Source organism: Mastigoproctus giganteus, chromosome 9 (genome assembly GCF_048544385.1).
Source record: "Mastigoproctus giganteus isolate SK-2022 chromosome 9, ASM4854438v1, whole genome shotgun sequence".
NCBI lineage: Eukaryota > Metazoa > Arthropoda > Arachnida > Uropygi > Thelyphonidae > Mastigoproctus > Mastigoproctus giganteus.
The window spans coordinates 74,521,141-74,544,276 of record NC_143583.1 but is presented as its reverse complement, the minus strand read 5'-3'; the positions used below and the strand labels follow the sequence as shown (position 1 = coordinate 74,544,276).

General features: G+C 36.9%; 1 protein-coding gene across 1 annotated transcript in view; it reads left to right on the top strand.

The window, feature by feature from the left end:
* LOC150080454 (G1/S-specific cyclin-D2-like) overlaps positions 1–23,136 on the top strand; it is a 53,533-nt gene that overhangs the window by 5,725 nt on the left and 24,672 nt on the right. Inside the window, exon 3 of the mRNA XM_090381376.1 lies at positions 6,288–6,444. Coding sequence (XP_090237502.1) covers positions 6,288–6,444 — 157 coding nt within the window. The remainder of the gene's footprint in view (positions 1–6,287; positions 6,445–23,136) is intronic.

The following is a 23,136-nucleotide window of genomic DNA, read 5'->3' as shown; positions in this document are numbered from 1 at the left end:
GAATTAGGAAATTGGAAACTGCAAATTCCCATAACACGGGAATTTGCTTAGGAGATCTTTATGCCAGACCTAACAAATAACTTTGAAATATCTAGATCAATTGGCAAAACTTTCCCACGTAATTTATTGAAAGATGGTGATAAATAAATAATGATAATTAAATAAATAACATATAAATGTGTTAAAAGGTTCCCTGTGGATCGACTTTGATGGAATTCTCGCTTATTAATCGTATGGAGCGGAAAAAACGCTAGCTGAATAAGAGTGCAAACCTAAACAAAAAAGTGACACAAAAATACCCACTCCTGCATGTAGGTTTTAAAAAATAAGTGGAGAAATGTCGTTAGGTTCTGGTGACTTGCTAGTATCACGATTATTCAAGATTCCTTATTTCTTTCTGGTCGAAAACCAAAGAAGGTGATGTGGTGTTTTATATAGGAAGAATAGATTTATTCAGATTGTCTGCAGAAATGAAACGAAAAGTAAGATTGTAGTTTAACTTCAGATAAAGTTTCAGTCATGATGTAAAAACTTTAGGAAAAATCATCAGGATGTAAACATCTTAGAAGAGAGATTCTTTACTAAAGCTATTAGAGTCATTTGCTTTAGCAAGGGACCAGAAAATGTAATGGTCATTTGGACAATAGGCAAATTTTGTATCCATATAAGTTTGGATTTTTTTTTTTTTTTTTTTTTGGAAATATTGCGATCTTTTCAGTATGTAGAAAATGAAGCTGAAGAACGAGGCTTGATGAAATCGAGTTTTGATTGTTTATTTATGTATATTTTCGAAAAATCATAGCACATTTGTTGGAAAATCAAGTTTTAGATAAAGGACGAAGTTTAAGGTGCAATGAGGAATAAAGAATTTCATTCCTGCTTTGCTAATGTAGTGGAACAATCAGAAGATTAAAAGCGCTACCCAGACAAGGAAAATGGGCATGATATCGCGTAAATCTTTTTTTTTTTTTTTTGTATTGTGCTAATTCCAAATTATACGAAGCAAAGAATGATCACTAGAAAGGGACTAGAATTAAAGGGACGGCATTATTTTTCGTAGAAGAAACGAAAAATAATGCCGGAAGAGAAAATGGAAAACTTGTTTTATGGATGATTCTGGAAGCAATAATTTGTGCTATATTTCTGTAGCAGCCAAGGTTAAAAGTTCAGGTTAATTCAAATAGAGAAGTATATTCATGTCTAGAAATTATCGGTATTATCCTTCGAAGATGAGCGGGTAAGGCAAATTCGTTTTTGCGTGGAGATGAGACACGACTCGAAGTCAGACAGTCCTTTTAGGAGGAATCAAGTTAACTGTCTACCTTCGATTTGGAGAATGAAATGGAGACGGATGGATTAAAGTTATGAGCGGCTTAATTTAATGGGTCTGTTACACTGTTTAGTGTTTATTTACTACAATACTGCGCGGAGGGCCTAAAGCTATAATAGTTTTATTAGCCTAGTTAATCCTGCACTTCATGGAGGTTAGCATTTAAACAACTGATGGGGATTATTAAAGGGATGTTCATAATCAAGATTTGATCCAGATACTTAGAGGATAACTATTATAACTGAGCTTGTATCTATAAAAATGTTGAAAACATTGAATCACATATTCAAATTAGCTTTACACGATTCTTCTAAACACGAGAGAGAGAGAGAGAGAGAGAGAGAGAGAGAGAGAGAGAGAGAGAGATTGGCGGTGGCTTCCTCTATATAAATTTAGTAGATAAACAAATGTCTTAGCATTCATTTTGTAAAAGGTAAGCTGGCATCTAATTTCGTTGTACTTTAAGAATAAAGAAAAAGGTTAGCCTTTTAAGTAAACTGATTTTATAAGTATTTCTTCCCATTTCCTTTTCTCTTTACTGGCTTTTGTTAAATTTGTTTCTCGTATAGCCGTCATGCGATACTGCGATGCGGTTGGCCATATGGTTCATATTTAGACCAGCCTTGTTCTTATTAGTCAATTGATATTCGCATTAGGTCATATGGTTCGCATTTAGCCCTTAAGACCTGATAGATCATACCCATCTTAGGAAAAAAAAAATAATAATAATAATAAAAAAAAATATATATATACCGGTATATGTAATTTTTTCCACTTTGGATTGATCCACAAAGGTACGATACACTTTGGAATTACGAAGAAGATGGTTCGTAGTCCTTAACATGTTATGAATCTGTGCCCCTTTTTATTAACGAGATTGTGCCCCTTTTTATTAATGAAATTCAGTTTATTAATGGGTCTGTTTACATAACATAGTGTCATATGTATCGAAAAGCCCAAGAAATACAACTGATTTCACTATAGAAAGACTAATTAACAACTAACTGATTTTAAAACAAAATGGGTTTAATTTCTAATTATGAAACCCCCAAACACGGAAGGTATCAAAACCTATAGTACTTAGCACCGTTCATGGGTTGAAGGAGTAGTGGGGGGGGGGATGCCGGATACTTTGCTCTATACACTAAACATGGGCTTTACCACTTGAAGCCTCCAATAAGCAAAGTGGTTGTATTGCATCGGTTGACGAGTCATCTACCACCTAGTGTTAGTAGTTGTTGTTATTTGGGTTTTAGGAGCATTAGCAACTAAGGCCATATTGCTCCGTGGATATGCGGTGGTCATTCCCTGACCTTTCCGCATCCTCCGTATTTGGTAGTCACGGGCTCGAACCCCGGTCTGATCAAGAAGCGTGTGCTACGCACTGCTGCTGCTCCTGCCCACCTGGCTACGGAGGCGCCATTTTAGTATTAGTACGTATTAGTATTATATTATAGTACTGTATTATTAGTGCTATTTTATATTGGTACTAGTAGTGATACTAGTTAGTATTAGTACCGTGCATAGGTTGAATGAGAAGGGAGGGGATGCTGGAAATCTTTGCTCTACAGACTAAACATGGATTTAGCCACTTCAAGCCTCCAATAAGCAAAGTGATGGTATTGCACCGGTTGATGAGAGTCGTCTACACTTTGTGTTAGTATTAGCATGTATTACTATTATATTATTAGTGCTATTTTTTATTAGTACTAGTGGTAGACTGCGTGAATTGAAGGAGAAGGGGGTTTACCTCTTAAAAAGCTCAAATCTTTTAATTTTCTTGGAACGTTCTGTGAACACAAAGGAGTTAATGCTAACTTTTGATTCGCATTGGTTTGGTTTGGTTAGCACAAAACGAGTGAATGCGAATTTTGGTTGGCGTTCACTCCTTTGTTCTGTATTGCGTTTCAAACTCCGTTTTCCAATTAATCTTAACCTTAGATAAGCGAGGATTAGGCGTAATTTTTGTTTGTTTCTTTCATACTTGATTATCTTTGACAGGAATTAAGATTTAGAGAATGCGATGGTAGGAGAAGGGAGGGACAAGGATCAACCTCGCAGCTTTCGCGGTTTGGCGGCCTACAACAAGAAAAGGACTGGGACCCAATAATATGCTTGGTTTCGGAAGGGAGGACCATCATATAATCTAGCTGAAAGACCCTGGGGTTTTACATTACTTCTCTGAATGCAGTATAAATTAAATGCTACTAGATTGCCTAATCTTAAAGCAGGTGTTCTCTTTCCTCTCTCTCTCTCTCTCTCTCTCTCTCTCTCTCTCTCTCTCTCTCTCTCTCTCTCTCTCTCTCTCTCTCTCTCTCACACAGGTAAACGTAAGTGTAAAGAAAACGAACATAAATTCTTTCCCAAAAGGAATTGGCTATTTATACGAACTCCTTTATTCTTCCCTTCCCTGCTGTTCAACCTGCTCAGAATCCCTGGTTTCACATCAATGGAGTTTGCTCCGGAGCCATGAATGGAGTGGCATGTCGGTTAGACACACAGTAGTATCACGGTTGTGTCCCTAAAGAAAAGCGCATACCTTCAACACCGTCTGTCTTTCATTCACTTCTTAGTGTAGCCGTGAGAAATTTTTTTGACCATGGTCTGTTTTCCCACTGGTATCCTGACCACACACACACACACACACACACACACACACACACACACACACACACACACACACACACACACACACACACACACACACACACACACACACACACAGAATATGTACCTGTCTTGCAGGACTCATTGCACTTGGTATCAGATGAAGCTAGAAACATATACATTATGCTGTGGTGATCCTAGACTAGACAAAATTGTTTTTTTTTTTTTTTTTTTTTGTTTAATATTCCTCGATGACCAAGGGATCAAGGGATTTACAAGAAGAGTGTGCAAAGAATTACCTTATTTTTCTCTGTATAATGCAGGGACTTGGTTTGTCCCTTGAATTCTTTCCCTTTTAAACTCAAGTGATAGCTACTTCAGTAGGATAAGTGTCATATAATGGGCTCTCATTATGTAGAAGGGAAATGACGTATCCTACTTTCATTAACTATATAATATCGGTGTAGATACACCATAGTTTACCCATAAATTTGAACTACGTATGTAGTGTAAAAAGCATCGTTTTAATTGTATCTCATATTGTGGGTGCCTTCACAACGTGATAGCTGATATTGCACTACTTCATATAAATAACGCTTCTCTAGTAGAGAAGACTACTGTTATTTATTTTCAGTGGATACCACCACCCAGACGATTGTTTCGAAGCTAGTTGTATGTATGTATGTGAATATCTACTCGAATATCCACTTGTCCCTATTAGACTTAGAAAAGCAAAAAGTAGAAGGAAAGTTATAGTAGGAGGGGAAGAAGAAACGAAACGATTCAGAAGAATGAAAGGGACAGTAACTCCTTCAACTCACACCACTCAAAAACTCATAAATTCCTCGAATAGGCAACGCTTCTCCAGTAGAGAAGACTGTTGTTACCTATTCTCGGAAACTCCGTGATTATCTGGCTCCCCTAGCGACCGTTTCAAGACTATTGGTCTATCATCAGTGGGCGGGCAGGTACCCAGGTAATGCAACTTGCCATCACAGTTGCGAAGTTATTTCCACAATATCAGAGATGCCAAATGATGTATAAATAATAATGTATTAGAAAACGAAATACACAAGGCATAATTTCTTATGGGTTTTAAGTAATTATCTATATAAATAACAGTAGTCTTCTCTACTAGAGAAGCGTTATTTATTTATAGTGCAATACCAGCTATCTCGTTGTGAAGGCACTCACAATATGAGATACAATTAAAACGATGCCTTTTACGCTACATACGTAGTTCAAATTTATGGGTAAACTATGGTGTATCTACACCGATATGATATAGTTAATTAACTAAAACCCATAAGAAATTATGCCTTGTGCATTCCTACTTTTATGTACGCGCAGTCACCGGATATTATCCTAGTTGTGAATTCGCGAGATGAGGGCGAAATAACCATCATATTCACTGATTAGTCTATCCACTATTGAAGAATTTAGGAACATTATGTAGTCTGCATAGCTGAATATAGTTAGTATAACCTTCTTGTTATCTCGTGGAATTCCTGGCAAAGCGAACCGCTGCTGTTTTAGAGTCTGACGACGGTCCAACACGGTTCTTGTGATATTCGTAATAAATAATCTGCTGAATGTGTTTATAACCACTTTTTCAAGTTGCCGTAAATACAACAGATCACATCCCAAGCGTTATTCGGGTGAACCAATCACCATTACTTATACTATATTATTGGGCCACTAAGAGAAATGACAATAATGATTTAGATCAGATTTTAATATTGCGTTAGGTTTTCTTTTTCCTACAATATAGCAAGCATTATTCTTGTAATACATCCTATCATTTTATGATATGAGTCGACGGAAATATTTTTACATTCTTCCAGCAGAACAGTATCTGTGAGATTCCACGACCTGTTCACTTTCAAATACCCTGAACAAATTACACTTAACCATCGACAACTTCATTTATATTATCCCCAGGGGGTTCACATCTGGTGAGTATGGGCTTGGCACACCCAGGGTCCTGAGCTGGATATCATCATTCTTCTCTTTCTTGGTGATCTCTCTGTCTCTCTCAGGGTAACTCAGATTTTTTTTTTTTTTTTTTTGGCTGGTGCAGCATAAGCCACAGGTTTCCTTGCACCATATGGCTAATAATAATAATAATAATAATAATAATAATAAACTTCTATCTGTCCCATTGCATTCCAATACTTTTTTATAGCATAGCATGCATTTTCAGATTGAAATTCAGTTCGTTAATTTTTAGTTTTTACAGATTTTTAAAATAATTTCAATTAAACTTATACTTAAAAATCAAACATATTTAATTTGTAAAATTGTTTTTTGTGGTCATTTTTTTTTTTATTTATTTATTTTTTTATTTTAGAACTGGGAACTTCTAGTCCTGGGAAAATTAAAGTGGGATCTCTGTTCTGTAACACCAAATGACTTTCTTGATCACATTTTGCGAAGGATACCCCTATCTAGAAATAGTGAAGTAGTAAAGAGGCATGCACAGACTTTTATAACGTTATGCGCTGTCGGTAAGTATTGTCAAGATTATCAATTTCAATTAGATTATTTAGTTCCAATTAAAATATTTTTTTTATAAAAGTTTACTTCCAGATAATATATTTCTCAATAATCTGCTTCAAAAATCTTGTGTTATCGTTTCCTCAACTTTAAAGCTAGCATTTACTTTTTCAGTTGCTTTTAAAATTTGACCAATGAAATGTATGCTTTAACTGTTTTACTTTGTGTGTTGGTATTTTTATCGTAAAAATATATTTTAAATGTTGAAAATGTTTTCAAATAAAGGTGGCGCTGTTTTCAGAAATAGAGAAATAAAGATATCTTTTTTATCTGTGTTTATACATCTGAACTAATTTATTGTGGTAAAGCAAGAATGCTTATTAATTAATCTGTACAAGGGGGACTCATTTCTGTGAGCCAATAATAATACTTTTTTTTTCTTTTTTTTTTTTTTTTAACAATTATTTGTGAATTAACAAACAGGTTGTTTGCCTACGGCTTAAGTTCTGCCTCGTCGAATATGTGGGAGAGACTCTGGTTAGGCTATGAATGACTGCAGCGTAGAATATGAATGAAAAGAAAAAGACCACGCGCTTGTATGTGTGTGTGTGTGCGCGCGCGTCTGTGTGAAGAGAGTGAGAGAAGCGGAAACATATCACCAATAGACACGGTGGTAATCCCACTTCTGCTGGTCTTGGGAGGTATTTCAAGGAGAGAAAGAGAGGGGGGGAGCAATTTGTTTTGTCTGGGCGGGGACAGATGTAGGATTACGAAAGACCATGGTTTGTTTTGACTGATGGTTAAGAAAATATTTACTGTATTATATCTTGCACTTATATATTATCGTGAATTAAGATTTAATTTTTATTCGAGAACACAATGCAGATGTAGTGAAGTGAATGAATTTATGAATGGAAGTTTTTTTTTTTTTTCTGCCAGTAATGATCGTGAATATGCTATTCAGCTTTCAGAAGGGCCCGAATCCAGAAAGGTTATTATTATTTTAAATGAATTTAATTCTGAGGTATAGTTTAATAGAAAAATTAAGTATACTCATGAATATCTGGTATCCCTACTTAGTAAAAGAAAACCGACTAAGCACTGATTGAAGCTTATGCTACGCTAAAAAATGCACCGAATGCGGTTTCAGTTGTTAGGAGTAAAAAGCATAGCTTATTTGATAGGCTGTCACTGACCAGCGGCTTTTTTGTGGCCAGTTATTTCAAATTAAGGGCGGAAAAAACAAGAGTTCATTGTAACTATTTTAACTTATGTATCAGCACAACAGTTCGTAAGCACCAACTTCTGATTTTTACCCGGGGGAATACTCCTATCCGTTAGTAAACTAACTCCCTGAGTCGGTGCATGAGTTAACGAACATTTATTTATTTTTTTCTGTAGTATGCACATTGCAGACTCGACTGACGATGTGCGTACCCGAGGATCACCGGCCAGCACATAGCTTTATTGGTGACTGCTAGCTATTCGAAACAGCACACCCGTAGATATTGAGATGCAAGCACTACGAATGCTCTACATGATATAATTTCTTATCAGTATTTTAAGTCTTTAAAACGTTTCTTTCTTTCTTTTCTTTTCTTTTCTTCGAATAGGCTGAAGCCATACCTATGAATAAGGTCAGTGGCTGATAAATATCATAAAATGTGTATTTATTTATTTATTTATTATTATTAAGCTATTGCGCAACACTTCTTACTCCTTTTCCTGTTCAGTGACAGGAAACGAGAGCCTTATGACTATCTTCCATCCACCGAAAGTTTTTACACTGTCTGTAACATGATAGCTTCCGACAGTGTTTCTTTGTCTCAAAACTGTCTATTGCTTTGTCCCCTTGAGTGTACAACAAGCGTTTTTATTAGTCTCTATGATAAGTCTGAAGGTCAAACGGGTCCAAAAGATTCTGAAGGGAACTACCATAGCAACAAGCCATCCAGACGGTCACACAGGGCATCGAACTCAGCGGACAGACTGCGTTCCTCGTCAAACGTTTGTGTCGATCTTGTCAAGGTCATATATCGAGGCTAACTCTTCACTGCCACTGAAAAGTAAGCCACCCAAGTGTGATCAGTATTGTACCGTGCAAGAAAAGTATTTTTCCCATACGTATGATAAGACGGAGAACCGAAGTAATTTTGAATTCCTGGTAGTACTTCAGCTATTTGATTTTAGTAGCGCAAGCATAAGCGCTTTCAGCTAGGAAATCAGCAAAAGATTTTCATCCAGCTAATTCTCATCATCACCAACCTTGATGCCTTTTCTATTCTATGTAATGACTCTTTTTCGCACAGTTTCTTTAGAACTTTTAAAGAGATTAAAAAATGATACAAATTCTTTAAATAGACGCGAAACGATAAAGGAACCGTGATATTATAATAGTGGGCTTTGGTAGTAAAATTTCCGCTCATTTCGCTTTATATTCGTCGGGAGAAAGGCCCATCGCTGAAATTTTGTCATGGGCCCCTTTACTTCAAAGGAGGCTATATAAAAGTTAATAAAATTCCATCACATTACTTTCAACTGTTAGATGTTACCACAGAAGATTTCATGACTACCATCTCGGATAACAGCTTTTCAAAAATTCACAGCCCGCTTGAAAAGCAATAATTAAAACTTGAAACCAAGAAGAAGTTACAGAGAAGTACAGTTATGTATACAGTATATTATTCACTAAACGTTATTTTCAAAATCTTGGGACGATAATTACAAAGAGCATATAAATATTGTTCACTAGCGCAGGATTGGGTTGAGTTTAGTTGAAGTTTACGAATGTGTCCACCATCACGATCGTTTATAGTGGGTTATGAAATTTGAAGATTCATTAAGTGTTAAGATACAAAAAGAAGATAATACATCTAAGCAAAATATATCTGCATAATTATATGGAAAAGTATGTACTGTAGTTTGAACATTTGTAACCTAAAATGTCCTAAAATGTTACGTCCTGCACTTTTTCAGACGGAAAAACTTAAAACAATTACAATATGACGACATATGCTTTCTGCTGTGATCAACGAACACCCTTTACTAGTGAACGTTGAGAACTGAAGCATTCCAACTGTGAGATATTTGCATTACGTCATCACATTCTTTTCGTCTTCGAGAGGGTGAATGGCATTATTTTGCTAGACTGTTGCAACTCTGTACGCAATTGTCGTCTGCCGACGTAAAAGCTAACCCGTAAATAATTTTTTCTTCTGTTATTTTATTAATTTACGAATAGTATATTAATACCAGTTTTAAAAAATCTGAAAGCGAAGTATGATAATAATTTCAAATACGTCTGTTTATGGTGACAAACGTTTGTGATGTGACGTACTGTAGTAGAAAAAAAAATAATAATAAATAAATATTTTTATTTATATTTAATATTTTTCTTATATATATATATATATATATATATATATATATATAAGAAAATATATGTTTAAAAGAATGCAAACTGTTGAATTTCCCAGAAAACTCGTACTGTATTTAGATAAATAGCAGCTTTATAAAGCAGACAAGACATCTTTTCTTAAGCCTTTCGAATGCTAGACGAAAATTATTGAAATTGGTAAAATAAATTTGATCTTTGTTTATAGAACTATTTCCGCTGTACAGTTCATAACTCTATATCAGTAATGTGAATCTAAACAGAATCCAGAGGAATAAATAGCATAATTTTTCACTTGTTTGCTTTGAAAAATGATACGATATACTGTATATCCCGCCCTCTATTGTTTTTTTACTATTTTAGTTGTCTAATATTAAGTTTCGTCTGTGGTCCAACTAAAAGATTAATGGACATCATTCTATAGAAATCTAACAGGAAGCAGAATTCATCGTTTTCAGTTGCAGTGCTTAATTTCTGAATAAGTCGGGGGTGAGAAGAAAGAATGAAAACTCGTAGTTAACGGACAAACGCCTTCTTTTGCAAACATTTGCCTTAAGATGGTAATCATCATCTGCATGCGGTGAATAACCTAAGAAAAACACATGTAATTGCATCATTTCAAATTAAGTGAGGGCAGAACATCCTAATATGAAAATGTGACATCAAAAAACAAAATGAATTCAGTGCTATTGGAAATACATTTGAGCACCAGTTCAACGATGAATATTTTATTCCATTGACATAATGTCAATGGATCTGTAATAGGAGTATGATCTGTAAGAGGTTGTCACCCTTGAATTTTTTTAGCGTGTATTGTACGATAAATTTCTGTGTGAAACTAACGGTGCAACTTCATCCTTTGCACTATGTACTATACATTTCGTTTGGATCAAACTCTAAAGATGGTGTTTATAAATCGAAATTAAAATAAACCCTCGTCAACTTACTTTTGCATGCATTGTAAGTTTTTTTTTTTTTTTTTGATTGGACTATACAGCAATATAATATTGGTAGGAGGACAGATACAGATATGGTGATCTCATGAACTCGCGTCTTATGTTTGGAACTTAGCCTCAAAAAAAGAAAAAAATGTTATTGTTAGCACCAAAATTGCTCTGTTCAAGCCATGATAAATTGCTTTTGTGAAAGATTATTTAAGAACATTTAGCCTGTTCTTCCGGAATATAAATCATTTTCCTTCTCACGGCATATAGAAAAGGGAGAAAAATATTCTTGTGTCACAGCAATTACAGGAGTGCAATTGATTGAATCTCCACCTCATTAAAGTACAAATTTAGCAGTGATTGGGGCCAGTATACTACACAACAGGTTCGTGAGAAATTTCATGTATCCCATGCACCCATGATATTCGATACTTGTCGCGGACAATGTATTATGTCTGCAAGTGCCGAACATATAAGCTTAGGGGCAATGAGACCTGTCGTTGTCGAGGGTTTTTTCTTTTCTTTTTCTGGCTCTGCGTTAGGTAGAGCCGTTAATGGATAAGTAAAAGGTCAAGGGTCGAAATAGGAATGGACTGGGGCGACACAAGTAACCAGTGTTGAATGGTCCCTATTGAGGCCAAGAATGTGGAAGCAAAATGGCAAACTTTGAGGTACCGCTCAACACTGTGCTTTCAACCCCCTCCCCTGCTTTCACGCACATTACCTCCGCACACACGCACACAGTGTGCCTCGATCCCATGGGCTAGTGAAAAGCTGCGGTCTGATCCCGTGGAATGCAACAACTGCTCCGGCACGACGAACAGAAGAGAGAGAGAGGTGGGAAGGCACCAGGGGGAGAAACACCCTGGGAACGTTGACGAAACCTGCCCAATACCTTTTGTCGGTTTGTACACTCCCCCCACTGGAATGTGGGGCCGCCGCTGGGGTGACAGGTTCATTTGATTCTCTACCTGTGTGGGAACAAGTGTGTGGATGGAGCATCCGGGCCAACAAAGCAGACTACTTTGGCGGTTTTTCTCGTGGAGCCCACCAGAGATGTCAAAAATAAGGTCGAATATTCATGAACGTTAGTGCACTGTACCATGTGTAATGAAGAATTATGAATGTGTCTGTTTTCACAAAACTATTTATTTCCCAGGTAGCTAAGAGATATGCGTATGCATTGTGTAATTTATGCAAATTTTAGTAGGTATTGAATATGGATTGGGGGCCAAGCATATAGCAATAGAAGTTCTCGTTATTTGATCCGTATACAGGAGAATCAGTTTGTATCCGCTATCAACATTAACAATGAGTGTGATGTTTTCACGTTTAAAAGTTCAATACAATTATGCAAACTAATATGACCCAGAGAAAATAAACATTTTATTTATTACCAAACAATGAACATTAATATGATTTTTGAATATTACAAAATTACCAGTTATGGCGCATATCTTAGAATTAATCAATATCGCATTAAAAACATTCAAAAATTTTCGTCGTGAAATGACATCAGTGAATGTAGGTAGTCGAGTGGTTAAGGCGCCAGACCATGTCATCCTAGAAGGTGGCCATAAGGCAACTAAAGAGTTGATTCAGAGGATTGCTAGAAGGTTAAATATTATGTGAATAAGTTGTATTGTGCATGCATGCATATGTGAATACGTAATAAGTTCGTTATGTCATACGTTCGAATTATGAATGCAATACAGTAAAATGCCAGGGTTCAGCAATTGCAAAATTGTTTTTAAAAGCGAACCATTAACCTGCGCTGGTGGTGCAGGACCAGCGAAGTTCCAATATAAAATAAAAGTCCGCGTAAATTGTTGGTGTTGAAGATAAAAATCCATTTTACTTGGTATGGTTTTTGCATGTTTTAAATTGTTTTCTCAGTTATTGCAGGTAAGAACATATCTGGTCTTGCGCAACTACTTTGTTCTACTTTTGATTCGTAGTAATGCTAGCTTGGGAACCTGACGGGTACTGGATGCTATGGAACTTGGAATTACATATGTTTTGTTGTTTAGGTTATTTATAGGCTCTCCCAAGTGATCTCTCAAATATGGTTCACGATATATGGTTCACAATGGGTTCAATCTCCATTTTAAATCTAAAACACTGAATACCAAACAATCAGAATTTTTATTTCTGACTTTGCAAGCATTCTGTTTCGTGTGTGATTGCATTGGATGCAGAGTTGTAAATCCGACTCCAGTAATTGGATGCAGAGTTGTATATCCGGCTCCACTAATTGGATGCAGAGCGATAAATCGGGCTCTAGGAATTTGACCATCCCTTGCAAAACGTGGGGGCTCGCTTCTTCTGAGAACAAAGCTATTCCCCACCATTACATTAAATGCACATTGACAGTGGTAATCTTTTCGTGCTAGCAATTTTAATTTTTTTGTCCAAAGTATTTGGCTTATTTTTTTCCCTATGTTCGCGGAAGTCAGCACCTGAATTACGCTGTTGCGACTTTTGGTTCTTTCCAAAAATGAAAGATTCACTTCAGGAATTCCATTTTTTCAACTGATCGACCTTATCAAGTGCTCACTCACTTCCCAACCATATCAAGGTATCCTTAAAGAGGCCTTCACAGATGTAGCAGTCATACACGAAGTAATTGAAAATTTCGAAATAGTATCTAAGGATTTTATTATTTAAAATGGTTTTAATGTTATCAAAATACGAAGGCAGACCACTTTGGTAATTTCAATGAAGAATTACATAGTTTTCTCGCCAGGATACAAAATTCACACGCTATGTATTTGGTTGAACATTTTACGCATCCAGAGACTTGGAGTGTGGGGGTTGCAATTGTGTTATCAAAGTGCGTAATTTATTGCGGTTCATGGATCGTTTGCTATCTTGAAGCTTTGGTGACCTCCCCCTCCCCCTTCACCTCCCCCATCATAAAGTAGGAGTAAAATAGTTTCTTGTGGGTGATGACAAACGTGTTATCTTAACTTCCGGTGTTATACATGATATAATTCTTCGGTACTTGGTTTGTTCCGCACATTCCTTACTATAAAAAAGGGGGGATAAAGGAAAGGAAAGAAAAGGAAAAGAAAATGAATCTTCTTATTCATCTTAAACGAATAAGATTCATTCTTGATTTTGACACCTTATAGAAATGTGCCACGTGAAAAATTGAGGCCTCAAATTTTGTGTAGGGGCCTCCCTCAAATTAATCGGAGGCGGGGATCCCTGGAAAAATATATATTCTTACCTTTAAACATAGCTTGTTATATTTTATACTGTATTTCAGTACAATTAAAAGATGTTTTTGAAGATTTTTTTCGTTCTATATTTATGAAGCTGTTCACTCTAATAGAAGGATAGCAGAAATTGGGGCAGGAGAAAGAGAGAAAGAATGTGAATATCGTATATTATTATTATTATTATTATTATTAGCTGTATGGTGCAAGGAAGCCTGAGGCTTTTGCTGCACCAGCAGAAACAAAAAAAAAAAAAAAAAAAAAAAAAGTACCGAGTTACCCAGAGAGAGAGAGAGAGAAGCAGAAGGGAATCACAAAAAAAGAGAAGAATGATGATATCCAGCTCAGGACCTTGGATGTGCCTAGCCCATACTCACCAAATATGAGCCCCTGGGGTTATGATATAATGAATTAAATAAAATTATAGGCTGAATTGGATAGTCAATTAGAGAGAGAAAGGAACAGTAAAGCAAAAATGATTAGTTTAATATATGAAGTAATAGCAAGCATCAGATAAGTAGGATAATTTGGTTAAAGGTCTAAAAATGGGGGAGAAAATTGCAAAATTGAAAATCTGATTCAAGCTAAAAATAAATATTGATGAAATACTTGATTATGTATTAATATTTATTTTTAGCTTGCATCAGATTTTAAAATTTGTAATTTTCTCCCCCTTTTTAAGCCTCCATCTTCACCCTTTTCAATAGATTTATTACTTCTACCTATATATATATATATATCTTTTTTTTTTTTTCTTCTCGCACGAAAAGATTTCGCCAACGACGTCTTTTGACTTTTTTCGTATACGAACAGAGCCCAAGGACGACGAAGAACTTTTAAGCAAATTCTTTCTTTTTTAGGCTCCCATTTTTCTAAGTTTCTATAAAGGGTACCCAGATGTATCCATCATTATCCAGATATTCACATAGGCATCCTATTCGTCAGGAATGTTCTTATAGAATTCTAGGATCACAGTCCACACCAGGGTCGTATTTAGTTTTTGTTTTTTTTTTTTATCTTAGGCAGTCAAATACTATATACTGTATTTTAAAACTAAAAACACTCATCTCTTATAAAGTGTACGCTCAGTTCCATTGTTGCAATTTGGAATAAAATGCTTACTGATTCAAATTAATTTTTCAAATTTTCCCGATCTAGTCCGTTGCCTAGTCAATGGCTTCGGCTCCCTCCTCCCTTCCTCTGGAGTATATATATATTTTTTATTTCAATAAAAATTGCACAGGTATTGCTAGGCAAATGCTTACTTTGCGTAGTGGGAAATCAGACCCTGTCCACCACATAAATACGGTCCTTCCCACAAATACTGGGAATTTTTTTATTGAGTCACGTTTATTGGCTTATGAGAAAAAAAAATAGTCATCTCATACTTTGATGATTATTTCCTTAAAGTGATTGGACACATAGCAGACAGTCCTAAAAGAAAATCCCGTTCGATATGTTTGACATCTTTATACAACGGCATGTTGAAGTCAAATAATGAAATTTCTCAGTAGTTTGCAAAGGTTGCAGACACTTCTTACAGTACTTGATACGTAAACCAAACCCCCATAAAGAATTTTATTTGTTCTTTAAACCGCAGAATTTCTGTTTTTGCAGCACTCTTTTTTTTTTTTTTTTCTTTTCACAGCAAAACTTTCTGCTGCATACCTTGGACGGCCATGATGCCTTGTGTTAAAATAGGTGCATTTCCGAAGTTACCAACGTAAAATTAAAATAGGTAAAAGAAAAAAAAAAAAAAAAGAAGTAAACTGCAGCTATTATCAATCCACTGCAGGATGGAAGTCTCCTCAACGATTCATGTTGTTGAGGGAAATGGACCATAATCTGCCACGCTGGTCCACTGCGGATTAGCAGTCAGGGGCGTGAACCCCGGTCTACTCAAAGAGCGTGTGGTACTGCACTCCCGCTCCTGACCACTCAGTTACAGAGGCCTTCCAAATAGGTACCTAGAGTCTTTTTAGTATTCATTTCCTGGATTGCAGGCATCAGGGAATACGTTCAACTAAAATGGTTGATTATTAAAAAATAGCCCAGTAGTCGTATAAGTACAGTATTATAGAACTCAATACAGAAGAAATATTTTTAATTACGAGTACAGTACTGTAATTATAAACTGGATTATACTATCGTAAGATTAAAAGTAAGCATAAGCAAGTATATGATACACTGCCTGGCCACTTTATTAGAACTATGAGCAGTTGACTATTCTTGTTTGACCACCGTTGGCCCGAAAACTGTTTAGGACACGACGTGGCATAGAGTCAACCAGATTTTGAAAAGTTTCGTGGAATAAACTGAACCATTCCTGTAACAAATCTGTCTCACATATACTCACACCAGTGAGTATATGTGAGAAATTTTCACATATATTCACATCAGTGAGTATATGTGAGAATTGCACTGACAATACACCTTTCCAGTTCGTTCCACAAATACTAAATGGAATTGAGATACGGGGATTGTGCTAGCCGGGAAGATGCTTAAAGTCTTTTTTCCTGTTTCTCAAACCACTTTCATACATTTGGCACTGTGGATAGCTGCATTATCATTCATATCATATTTGCGGATCAGCTACACCCTCCACTGGTATAGCTGATCCGTAACGATGTTCAGATATGTTCTGGCGTTTATGGTGTCCTCTAGTGGGATCGGGGGACCAAGGGTATGACATGAAAATATACTACACGCCGTTACACTTCCTCAAATAGCCTGTACTGTCGATACACAGCAAGATGGTTCCAATGCCTCATGCTTTCCATCATGTGTGCAATCTTTCATTGGTGCTGAAAAATGTAAATTGGGACTCATTGGACACGACTTGCCTCCAGTGTCCGTCCTTTGTGTATTTTTCGATCTTTGGTTCCGATTTGTGTATTTTTCGGTGGATGTTTCCGAGATCGGTTGCGTCTGTTAAAGTTTTCTGCTTCACATTCTTTATACAGTTCTTCGCATGATGCGGGCACTGATCCCTTGTGGTATTCCGGTATTAAATATAGTGGTTAATTATTCTGGAGCGGATTATTAAGCTTAAACTTGATAATCCGCTCCAGACTCGCACCGTCACCTTACATTTTCGGCAGTGATGAAACTACCATACCGCCAGGTCCGCCACCACGGAGGAGGGCGAAGAGTCGGGGTGTTCAGAAATCCTAACGGAGGGTGGGTCCATAATTTATTGTATCGGTTGTGATTTTTGATCCCAGTTGCGTCCGTTTACGGATGTTTTCAGGGTATTTTCGATTGGTTGAAGACTCGAAGGATATTAGTCTTTGAACACTCGAAAATCGCAGCTGTTCTCACTGCTAGCATCTAAACGCTCAGCGACAATCATACCTCATTGGAAGTCTGTACGAACCTGTCCGTTCCCTATTGTCGATGACCTGATTTGAGTACTATTTGGGTCACACAGCTTTGTGATGCTTTCCGACAACATGTGACTTCTTTGATTTATACATTTTTGCATATATTGTTACTTATCCTACATCTCCATGACGTAAATCAAGTGGCCAGACAGTGTACATTGTTAAACATTAAAATAAAGGCAAGTAGAGAAGGTTCTCTTTTCTCATTGGAGAATGGCTTGGAAGTCGCCATTTACGGAAATGATTAGGGATCTTAGAACAGCTGCAGTTTGTGCAGAGCAGAATTATAGATAGAATTTCCAGTCAGTTGAAGAAGGTCACTGGAAAAGATTTGGTGAATCAGCAAAACCTTTGAATGCTCCAGCATCAGTTGAGAAGCCAGAAGACACTAAGAAGAAACTGCCCATCCAATTGCAAAAAAGGAGAAGATACACCACAGAATAACTTGTTTAAACGACCCGTATTCTACATCCGATCAAATTTTTCTTTTGAAATGTCTAATACTGTTTAAATTCTCCACACTCTTATTTACTTATTTATTTTTATGGAATATGTCCAAAGATGAACGAGTAAGTCAAAATATCTTTTGTGGGCCGACATGGGTACAATCCATTTGGTGATCATTAATGAGATGTAATGGTTTGAGATAGTGTAAGAGTTGGGAGTAAATTCATTTCATTTCTCCATTACTTTAGTAAGGATGGAAGTGATTACAACAGGACGGTAATTGGATGGCAGAGGTTTGTTTCCCTAATGGAGGAATGCGTATTGCTGTTGGTTTTTAGGTGCATCAGCGACTTAGACCATATTGCGCCACCAATGGGAGAAATTATTTTTTTTTTATTTTATTTTTTTTTTTTGACATTCGACGAGCAACATTACGAGTATTACATACAAGCACATCTGTGGGGGAACATTTATCAATAAAAAAATGTTCTGGTAATATTAATGAACACTTCATTACTCAAATTTTTCTACTCCCCAAAAGTGGACCTTCTGAATTCAAACCAGGGCATTGCGAGATGTTTTGGAGGAAGATTTTGCAAGTATCCTTCGAAAATAATGACATATTAACTTTACTGATTAGTTTGAAAGCTTGTAAAACACTAGACCCTCTCATTATGGCTATTACCAATATGCCAGTAATCCATCCTCATTACGATGTTAGATAAATATTAATAGCAAAGTGCGGTGCTTTTTCTGTAACTTTAAAATAAAAAATAAATGGAGAACAAAAAGAAACCTGCAAGACGAACACGAAAGCATACCACATATTTTCTGTAATCATGTCTGGCTGCAGCAAGCTTTACTTTCAGACCACTGTGGGAAAGTTTCCGTTACAGGCTGCGACCTTGGCCCTGCTGGCCCGCCACGTTCTTTAACCTAGTTGACAGCCCTTTTGGCTGGCACCTCCTGCGAAGTTTGGGTCAGCCACTTCGCAAGTATGACGCAAAACTATTAAAGTACACTCCCACTCCCATCCCTTTCATGGTAGATGCAATAAATGAACGGGTTGTAATATATATCTATGCGTACTATCGTCTACCTCGAGGCAAAATATGCTCTTTTTCTTTATGCTTTCGTAATATTATAGCTCCGGTAGACCAATCAATCACATGGTTTGCGTTTTCCTTTTTTATTTTCTTCCAGAAGTTTTAAAAAGAGTCCCATAAGACTGCAAAATGTTGGGAAGAAATTAGTTGTAGCACCAAAAACCTGTACGACAGCATCGACTTTGAACTAGTAGTAAAAAAGAACAGCAAAAACAAAAAAGGTTCATAATGGAATAATTAATACCTTCATGACCCTTCCTTAGATCTCATTGCAGTCTAACATTAGCAATTCCACTAAGGTGAAATTTGAAATTGTTGAAATTCCACTTCATTCTACTCGGTTGGTTTTTAAGTTCATCTTACGTTTGCTGAGTAGGAATTAAGTTAGGCATCTAAGCCGAACAAGAAAAGTTAACAATATCGTTGCTGTCTATAAACTATTTCCTCTACGAGAAGATGTACAATGGCTTTGATATGATACTCAAAATTCCATCAATGCAAGTAGAACCAGTGCCACCGCAGGGTTGGGGAGGCGTCAGGAGCCCAACGTCTGGTTTGGTATGGTTGTTAAAGATCACGCGGGACCATTCGGCAGTGTGGCAGGGGGCCAGATTTATAATTTCCCCTCTGTGCAGAACTTAACAATACGTTTTTCCAATAGAAATTGAAGAAATGGAAAATCTAAAAACATATCTAGAAATATAACAATCAGCAATCGTGATAGACGACAAAAAGAGCCGACCGGGCTAGCCGAGTGGATAAAGTACCTGCCCGGCAACCCAAAGGTCGCGGGTTCGATTCCCGCCTCGGGCTTGGATCAAAGTACTGCAAAAACCTTGGGAGGTGCAATATGGCCACAGAAGCCGATGCGCCAACAACTACCAAATCAAAAAAAAAAAAAAAAAAAAACGACAAAAAGACAAAGACTTACTTAGAATATGTCTTCAGACCGATTGATGTGAAGTAGCAATCACTGCACAAAATAGCTTATCCGCCTAAAAATCTGTTAAGTATACGGCCCCAGTTTAAATCGAAGTTGTTAAGTCCCAGTGACGCGGATATGAAACAAAGTGGCATTATTGAAATTATCATTTACAGTATGATAATTTCAATAATAATCCCCATTAAGGATTCATTAACTTTTCCGATGTTTAAACAAGGGCTTAGGGGGAGATATTCCTCTACCTCCTCAAGGTTGTTTGGTAACAATTAACCCCAGAGGCTGACATCTGGTGAGTATGGGCTTGGCATACCCAGGGGTCCTGAGCTGGATATCTTCATTCCTCTCTTTCTTGGTGACTCCTTTCTACTTCTCTCTCTCTCTCTCATAGTAACTTGGGAATTTTTTTTTTTTTTTTTGGCTGCTGCACCAGCCAAAAAAAAAAAAAAAATAAATAAATAAATAATAATAATAATAATTACCAGTTGATCGAAGAAAGTGTACCGTACTACAAGTACGAACCCCAGGCAGTACTAGAGACCGCAACCCACAAGCTGTACCGGTACCGCGCCATAATAACGGATAAGACAATCCCGCACAACAGACTGGACATAACACTTGTGGACAAGAAGGAAAAGGCTACCTATCTGATTGACATAGCGGTACCCAACACTGACAACCTGTAGAAAACCCATAGGGAAAAAATCAGGAAGTACACGAACCTAAGACAGGAGACCAAAGAGATGTGGCATATGCAACAAGTTACGACCATCCCGATCATCGTGTCAACCACAGGTATAGTGCCAAAGCCCTTACATAACAGCCTAGAAGCAATAGGTCTCCCAGCGAACACCTACAAGGAACTCCAGAAAGTCGCAATCCTGAACACCTGTAGGATAGTCAGAGAGTTCCTCGACCAACAGTAACACCAGACATAACAACAACCACCCTGTACTTGGTAACAATACCCGTCACGAGGTGGAACCCCCAATCAGGGAGAAATAATATGAGCAATAATAATGATAACGACCATCCCGATCATCCTGTCAACCGGTATGGGCCAAAGACCTTAAGCCTAGCAGTAATAGGTTTCCCAGCGAACACCTACTTGGAACTCCAGAAAGTCGCAATCCTGAACACCTGTAGGATAGTCAGAGAGTTCCTCAACCAACAGTAACATCAGACATAACAACAACCATCCTCTGTACTTGGTAGCAATACCCGTCACGAGGCGGAACCCCTAATCAGGGAGAAATAATATAAGAGCAATAATAATAATAATTTGGAAAGGGGAAGCAGTGATTTCAAAAATGATTCATATAAACAGTTCGCTCGCTTTTCCGATTTTTATACAAGGGGTATAGCAGAGGATGTTCCCATACCCAAAAGGTGTAATAATATTTTCAATTTTAATATAATTTTTATTTTCAATTTCAGCTTTTCATTATATTCGCGTCACTAAATAACATTTGAAAATATATTGTCGTACGAAGTCCATTTTCCCGCTTGTACGCGGAGTTCCTCCCATCGTGAAGAGCAAGTAGTCGGTCTTGACTGTGTTTGAATTTGGTAGGGTTTAGGAGGGCTAACAGCAGTGATCGCCCCAGGCACTGAGTGATTATGGACGCCGTGAGCTTTAATTTTTTATAATAAAACTTTTTTGTACATTAAGCGGTACTCGATGGTAATATTGCACTGAGTATATAAAAGCTATACAAAAGAAGTTTATCAACTGTTACTGTATGGTACGACATTTTATTTCAAAAAGATATTGTCAGATGATGTAAAACCCTATAATGGATATTACAACTGCAACATCTTGTCTTAAGAGTTGCTTGGAGAAATTGTCTTGGTATAGAAATAGCGAATTTAAAATGCCTGTTAATGTTGCAAAAGAGATTGCAGAATCTCTCACTGTGGACTTCTTATGTCTTCACAATGGTAATCATTCTGATATAAAAAGAATATCTGTGACGAGCTGAAAAATCTTCGTTTTGTTCTGTTTTGTGTGGAGAAAGATTTATTACGAGAAGCTGTTCAATTCACGATGACACAAATATAAGCAATGCCTTTCCAAATATATAGGTGACGTTATGTATTTTACTGACCTTACCAGTAATGATTTCCAGGAAGAAGTTTCTCAAAATTGAAACGAATTAAAACTTACCTTTGGTCCCTAATGCCAGACGGGAGGCCCTTGTAATTATCTGTGTTGTCGACTGAAAACGAGATTGCTAGTAACCTCGACCTGACATCGATGCATTTCGCTGGGCCTAAGGGTCAAAAATAAAAGAAAAAGATATCACTGTCATTTTATACACGGCTATGGTGAAACCGCATTTAGAATAGTGTGTTCAGGTATTTGAAGAAAAGCATAGCATCATGAAAGGATTCAAAGAAGGACGCTGAAATTATTAAAGGGTGCTAATCGATATCCATATGAAGTATGGCTTAGAAGGTGCACATTGCAAGGCTCGGCAACTAGATACCTTGGGGGAGAGGAGTTTGATTGAAGTGTATAACGCCTCGAAGGGGATCAGTAAAATGGATGAGGGTATACTTTCACTTATAAGAGAAACAAGAACCAAGGAGCAGACATAAAATTCTGGGGAGCAACAGAAGGCTAAATCTCGTTTTTACATAGCGTGTTGTAGATCACTGAAATAAATTGCTTGCCACAGTGGTCGAGGCGGATAGTTTGCTGAAGTTCAAAGTGGAATCAGAGAGCCTCTTTTTGGCGACGGTGAAGATATGAATGATAATTTTTTTTATTTTACTTTTTTTTTCTGGCAGGTGGAGAAAAGGCCACTTCATTGCATCATCGGGCCCGGACAAAGTTATTTTCGTGCCCCAGCAGAAAGATTTTTTTTCCCTGCTAGCTCGTACCTAACCCCATCCTGTGCATCATTAATCCTTTATTATACTAATAGTAATGTAAATGTTATTTAGTTTTTTTTTTAAATGCGTGTATTGTGTTTTGTTTCTTGTCAACTTTACAGTAAAATATAATTATTTTCAAATAATTATAATTCAGTTAATAAAATTTCACTACTATTTGAATGAAAGGCGTCTGCAAGTGAAGGAGTCCAAGCTGAAAAATGTTTAGCAGAGTCTGAGTTTCAGTTGGAAAGATTTTACATATAAAAACATGTTACAAACATGTTTTCCTTAACATGTTTTCCTTTCCCCTGTAGTCTAGTGTTCGGCTCATTCAAGGGCTACTAGAAAGGCTAAATTCCCTAACCAGTTTGGCTCAGATAATTTCTCA